At 34.8% G+C, this 7,335-nt stretch overlaps 1 protein-coding gene across 1 annotated transcript; it reads right to left on the bottom strand.

Annotated features, from left to right (window-relative positions):
* Positions 1-414: 414 nt before the first annotated feature.
* On the bottom strand, positions 415-1,360 carry LOC131856430 (uncharacterized). Its single transcript, XM_059208224.1, has 2 exons — positions 964-1,360; positions 415-767 (listed from the first exon to the last, which is right to left on the bottom strand). The coding sequence occupies exons 1-2, from the start codon at positions 1,358-1,360 to the stop codon at positions 415-417; spliced, it is 750 nt and encodes a 249-aa protein (XP_059064207.1).
* Positions 1,361-7,335: the final 5,975 nt, after the last annotated feature.

Below are 7,335 nucleotides of genomic sequence, written 5' to 3'. Positions count from 1 at the left end.
ATGATAAATCGATGTGCTAAACTTTCTTGTCGTCTAGTTGAATTGGCAATGGCCTTATTCCCAATCCTTCCACTATCATGACAGTGACAGTGACTGCCAACGTAGAAGAAAAGAAGATTCATCAAAAAATTCATAAGCATTATGTTGACGTTAATTTCCTTTTGCTCTTGCTTCATCGGAAGAAATTAAGTTTATCTTTGAAGCAACAAGATTCTTTTATTTATATGCAAACTCAGTTACCAATTAGAAAGGATTACATAACCTAACAATTCTACCGCAAAGTTTGAATATGAAAATATCATGCTAGAAATTGCGGAAAGGAATAGAAACAACTTCCAAGGATGACTGAACACCTACGTTCAGCTCTATTTCAAGGACTCACTTTCTACTGCAAACATGTTAAACTCATAAAACTTATGTCCTAACGGAGATGGGAAGATCAGCCTTGAAAGTGGAAACAGTGATAATAGATGGAAGGAGACTCAAGTACTCTGCACAACACTTGTGTTCTTCACTCTCCAATTCATTAGTTTTAGTTCGCACATAGTTGGAGAAATCTGAATCCACATTGTTGGACACAATGACAGTTCCTTTCCCAATCATTCCTCGCTCCTTGAGCACCAAGAAATCTGACAAGTAACTTTGCTTGGAGTGATCCATCAATATAAAATCAAAGTGTGGAACCCCTTCATCATCTAACATCTCACACAAGTCCTCCACTTTGTCACTCACTGTTCCTTCCATGACTTCCACCTTTGATGCAACCCCTGAGACCACACCAAACCAGAAAAAGAAAAAGGAAAATCATGTTAAAACAATGGGTTCTCTATACTTTCAAATGACAGAAAATGCCTGAGAGAAAAACCCATTTGATCTCTGAGGGTAAATTTATACTGTCAAATAATATCGACATCCTCATGTTTGCAATAACAGCCAAAAGAAAAGGAAAACTAGAAAACTTACCTGCATGAATTATGATTTCTTTGGAAACATTGCAATTATTGGGATTCATTTCTATAGAGATCAGCTTGCTACCAGGCTTTGTCATCTTGGAAGCAATTCTAATGGCAGAATACTCACAATAAGTTCCAAGCTCTAAGGCCAATTTGGGTTCACATCTCTGCACTGCAGATTCCAGAATGGAACCCTTGTGCTTGCCAATGTTCATCATCCAAACACTCTTAGTGTAATCATCAATGGCAGCCAAGACAGCCTCTGCATTACCTTCCTCTGCCTTGTTAAGAACATAGCTAAGCAGGGCTGCCTCCCTGCCATCAGGGGACTGCCCTGTGAGCCTTGCCTTCTTGCTTGACACAAACACAAAGTATGACCACAGCCTTGAGAGCATCTGTGGAACCATCATTCTAATGTTATTGATGAAATAAATTTCAAAGCAAGAACAATAGTATATATGCTTAAAAAAAACTGTAAGAAAGCTAAGCTAATGTTAAACAGATCGTGTGATGTTGTTCATAGCCCATTTGCAATCCATATTTATATGGGAGATTGTGCATATTTTTGATCTAGGATTCTATTTTTTTAATATATTTTTTAGTTTAATTTGGTGTACAAAAGAGAATAAGTAAGCTGATTCAACGGCAATCAAGATGTTTTGAGATGATATTCCCCCATGTGGTTTCTTCGTATCATCTTGTGGTGGGGCGTCATGTAGCCTTGTTCGTGAGTTTAGAGATTATTAACGAAAGTACAGACTGGAATTTTAGTTGTTATTCTGCACATGGTTTCACCCGGAGCTTTAGAGGCTTCATATAACCTTGTCTTTGAATTTAGTATATATGTAGGTAAAAGGAACGAATCTGAGAAATTATTTGAAGAGAGGTAATTTTGTACGACGAAGTGTTTATATTATTATTTATAAAATAATATTGTATTTTAAGAGAAATTGTTTTTCTTAAAGTTTTTTTTCCTTAAAATTCTGTATATCTTAAAAAGGGTAATAATGAAATTTCAATATTTATAATTTAATTTAATTTTGGATCTATTTTGATGGAATATTTTAATATAATTGTATATTGATAAATAACATAATTATGAGTGACATTGGGTTCATTTCTTAATCTATTTTTTTTTTCAATTATAAATGCTTCTTTGACTCATAATCTTCAATCTCAACAATGAATGAGGTTTAGTATTGTTAAGCCAGATGTCATTGCTATTTTAATAGCAGTACAAGTTTTATTTGTATATCATCTCTTTATCCTCTAACAAATCTCTTGCTAACTACTACCATTATTAATTCAACATTATATGCACTAGTTATCAATCCTTGTAAATGTAGGATTTGATATTTGTAGATTTATTTCATCATTGTGTTCTCTATCTAAGATGCACTTAGGCTAAGCATAGTTTCCTATTTTCTATTGGACTTTACATGGAGCTTAAAAGACCAAACTAGGGGCTTGACCATTCCTAGCAAACTCCAAAGCAATCTCAACCTTTTTCATCGTCTAGCCAGAAGTATTTGGGAGACTACAATTGCATGGGGATTTTATTTTTCACGTCATTGCTTCATTTCTTCTAAATCTAAATTCATTTATATATCATTTGGTCTCATCTAGTGTGATGCTTTTTTTGTCCTTGTTTTCTATTGTTTATGTGTGTTTGAAATGTTGTGAATACTTTGAATTGTAACTTTTTGGGCCAACAACATGAGACTGGGATGAGATGTAAGAAATACTACAATATCATCAGATAAATATCAGCACATCAAGATAGTGTCTTGGATTGTAAGCTCCCCAATCTTGTGCAAAGTTTATATTTTCTACTATTTTAATTTGTAAATCCAATTTATTATTTCAGCACTACTAATTTATGTAATATTTAAATCCTTTTTAATCCTCTCATCATTTCATTTTAAATATAATCTAGAAGATAATTGTTTAATTTCTTCATTACAACTAGGCTCGATAGTTCCCATAATCTAGGATTGAAAGTAACTTGCAAACTATAATTATACATGATTAAGTAAAATAAAATAAATTTCTTATACTAGCTACAAGGAAAGTAAATTCATCTAACTATTGATATGAAAGAAAAAAAAATCTAATGAAAACCATTTTCCTTTAATTTTCTACTACACACAACTGGAAAGGAAAAATGTACTAACCAAACAAAAAACTAAGAAAAATAAATAATCTACAAAAATAGATAGGTCTCACATAGATAAGTCACATACTATAATACAATAAAATAAAAAAATTAAATAACAGTCTAAGCTATCACACAATATATTAAGCCATGAAGTACCATTTTATGCCTTCCTTAAGTAAGATGAGTGGGCATTGAATATCCCATGAAGATATATATTGAACTTCTTAAATAGTATAATCAAATTCTTGAAACTCAAATATTCTTCATTAGTAATAGTAGTTATACTGTCTATTAATAAGAATAGATTAACTATCTTGTTCAAATTATGATTGATTTTGTCTAACCACCCACTTTTTTAGAGATTGACAGGCTTATTTGTTTCAAGAAGCTTTGTAGCTAATCCTCTTATAAAAAGTATTTGCCTAAATCAATAGTTCCTACAATTTAGTCATCATGCTTATGTAGATTCATGGTGGTCTTGGATCTTAGTAGGAACCTTAAGTGTGGACCATGAAGGAAGGTCGATCAGGGGCTCATGAACAAGGAATGAAGTGCTAGAATTAAATCTGCAAGCCAAGAAAACACTTCGTAAGAGAAGAAATCTCGAATTAGCCATTAAGCTCAAAACTACCTTGGGACCTAAGAAATAGATAATCTAGAAGCAACAACTTGCCGGAAAAAGATCCAAATGAACTGAAATCCTAAGTAAGGCACGAAAACAAGTCTGGAAGAAAAAGATCTGATCCATAATAGAAAAAAGGAACAACGTTCGGAGAATATTGAAAGGAACACAAAACTGAGTAAAAATAAACAGAAAAAAAATATTTTTGGTTGATGCAAGATTTCTCATAGACTAGGGATGCTCCTGCATCAGACACCCAAAGTAGAAAAAACATGTTCCATGACAGGAAGCTCGTGAACATCTAAAAGGATTTGGGATATAAACCCCATACTCATTTCTAATCCAAATGTCTTCCTTGTCTGCAAGTTTCTCTTTCCATAACCCTTCTGGTACTTTTGCCAGATTCTTCAACTTCGTCTTCCCTACCCCCTTCTTTCTTTTCTTCATACATGTACTCTGTCTTTTACCTCAATTCCCTTTCTTATGCAAATTTGATTTAGTTCTTCCACCATAATTCATCTTGTCTGCAACCATAACTCTAACCTTTCTGTCATCCGATACCACCTTGCTATAAGGCCAATCCACAAGATCTTTCTTCAAATCTAAGCTATCCTCTCCATCCTGCTTTTTGGCACAACAACTCTTCATAAGACTCAAGTTTTTTACTTCCTTCCCCTTCAAAGAAACCAAAATGAATTTTTGTCCATCCTTCTCAATAGTGATCATGCTCTTTCTACAATCATAGATAACTCCTCTATAAAACTGCTAAGGTCTACCTAGCAAAACATGACAAGCACTAATAGGCAAAACATCACACAAGACTTCATCTTCATAAGGTCCAATATAAAAATTCACCAAACATTGCTCTCTCACCTCTACCACATGATCATCTTTCATCCAGCTCACCTTATAAGGACTAGGGTGCTTAAGCCTCTTCAAACCAAGCTTCTCTACCATATCCTCAAATACCAGATTATCAGTACTTTCACTATCTATAATAACCTTACAACACAAACCTTCTGATTTGCAAATAGTCCAAAAAATATTCTTCCTTTGTAGGTTTGGTCTCCTCTCTGCTCTGCAAGACCTTTCTAAACATAAGGGATTCTCCTTGCTCTAGTTCCACCATACACACATTTGTTGTTCTTATTTCTTGGTCCTCACATGCTAAGCAACCCCTTGCCTTTACTTTGTTATCCTAAGGACACTCATAAGATCTATGTATGGTTTCTCCACACTTGAAGAATTTACCCTAGAACTCCCTACTGCTACTGCCACTTCCTTTTCTTTGTGTCTTCTTCTCTTGCTCTTTACTCCATTGAGATTTTGGTTCTTCAATAATCTACCTCTCATCTACCCTCTATTAATTGTATGTCTTTCTCTTCTCTTAGGGTTATTCTATTGTCTTCTCTTCACTTTATCTTCTGCCTTTAGAGAATATTGGTAAGTCTCCTCAACTGTATAAATCTTCAGCATACTCATCTAATCTCGAATGTTAAATTGGAGTCCATTTATGTATCTAGCTACCTTCTCCCTATCCATCTCTCAATGTTCAGACCTGATCATCACCTTGTAGATTTTCCTCAGTATACTCTTTCACACTCATGTCCTTCTGCTTCAAGTTCTGCAACTTCTTGAACAAATCTAACTCATAGTCTCCCGAAATGAATTTATCCTCTAATCTCACAACCATCTACCTCCACTGGGTTGTTTCCATCTCACCATTCTCAACTCTATCTCTCTCCAATTCTTTCCACCATAAAGCAGCATGCCCTTTCAATTTAGTTTGTGATAATGGAACTCTCTATGGGTCTTTAACATCTTCAAACTCAAAGTAGTCCTCCATCTCTTCAATCCAATTTATCATGTATTCTAGATTCAATGCACTTAAAAAGTTAGAAAACTTAAATTTATGAATTTTACTCACTTGTGTCACCACTCTAAGAAATATTTCTTCTCCCTCATCTATCAGTCCTTTAACCTCTTCAGCCTCTATCTCTTCCCCTACCTTTTCATACACATCCTCTACTTTTGGATTCCTCGGCAAACTAGCTAGCGTATTTTAGATCTCATTCCTCATCTAATTTTTGAAATCCTCTATCATCATATCTACCCTTCTAGGGTTCATCCTTTGCAGTGACATCACTTCTCTTGACCCGGTGTGACTGCTTCAACTCAACGATTGGGCTACAAAGTTTCAATTGCCTCTCCATCGATGATATATTGAACACACTTACAGCCTATCGTAAATCAACAATTTGTTAACCCAAAGAAATGCCTCAAGGTTTGCAACCAGCTTTGATACCATCTAACACAGCCATGATCCAGAGGGCCCTTCAAGAGAACAATTTGGATCATGTAGCACAAGTAACACAACAGAAGCAATAACACATAAGGTAGAAAATGAATAAATGGACATCCACAATATCACAAATTCATCATACACTAGGCAGAAACATGTGGGCAACATGAACACTTACATGCATTGTTATGGCTTATATTCCAGAATACGATCCATTTGGACTTCTAAAGGAGTTCAAATTACAAATCATGCATCTAAATTATCATCTAAATTTTCTTCCCCTCTAAAGGATCCAATACAGCAATATATATAGCATCTAGAACACATTTGGGTCAGCCATAAAAGATTACATTCTGCAAGACAGAAAAATGAAACCTGTAAAATAGGTCAGACTGAAAATGTGAAGATATTGTCTGCCAAGAATGCAACTTAAGTGTGGACCACCAAGGAAGGTTGACTAAGAGATCATGAACATGAAATGAAGTGCCAATTAGATCCACAAGAAAAGAAATTTCTCTACAAGAGAAGAAATCTTCAACTAGTCATTAAGCTCAAAACTACTACAAGAACCAAGAAATAGATAATCTGAAAGCGAGAACTTGCCAGAAAATTATCCAAATGAACTCAAATTTGGCGTAAGGCATGAAAACAAGTCTAGAAGCAAAATATCTGATCTGCAACAAAAAAAAGATCAACTTTCAGAAAATGTTGGAAGGAACACAAAACTGAGCATAAACAAACTAGAAACAAATATTTTTGGTTGATGTATGATTGCTCATAGACCAACGATGCTCCTGCATTAGACACCCAAGGTAGAAAAGATGTTCCATGAGAGGAAGCTCATGAATATCAAAAAGGATTCAAGATATAGACCCCATGCTCATTTCTAATCTAAATGTCTTCCTTTTCTGCAATTTTCTCTTTCTATATCCCTTTCGGTACCTCTGCTAGATTCTCCAGCTTCTTTTTCTCTCCCCCTTCTTTTTTTGATTGATACATGTTCTCTATCTTTTACCTCCACTCCCTTTCTTCTACAAATCAGCTTTAGTTCTTCCATGAGAATTCATCAAGTTTGCCACCATGAATCTAACCTTGTTGTCATTCGGTACCACCTTGCTATTAGGTCAATCTACAAGAACCTTTTTCAAATCTAAGCTATTCTCTACATCCTACTTCTTAGCACAACAAATCTTCAAAAGACTCAAAATTTTTACTTCCTTCTCCTTCCCCTTCGAAGAAACCAAAGTGAACTTTTGTCCATCCTTCTCAATAGTGATCCCGTTCTTTCTACAACCATAGA

The sequence above is a fragment of the Cryptomeria japonica genome, chromosome 7 (assembly GCF_030272615.1).
Source record: "Cryptomeria japonica chromosome 7, Sugi_1.0, whole genome shotgun sequence".
NCBI classification, from domain to species: domain Eukaryota; kingdom Viridiplantae; phylum Streptophyta; class Pinopsida; order Cupressales; family Cupressaceae; genus Cryptomeria; species Cryptomeria japonica.
This window is presented reverse-complemented; position numbering and strand designations above follow the sequence as displayed.

Coding starts and splice junctions, on each gene's coding strand:
- LOC131856430 (XM_059208224.1), bottom strand. CDS start 1,360: ATGGTTCCACAGATGCTCTCAAGGCTGTGGTCATACTTTGTGTTTGTG. Junction 768..963: donor AGAAATCATAATTCATGCAG/GTAAGTTTTCTA, acceptor GTGTGGTCTCAG/GGGTTGCATCAAAGGTGGAA.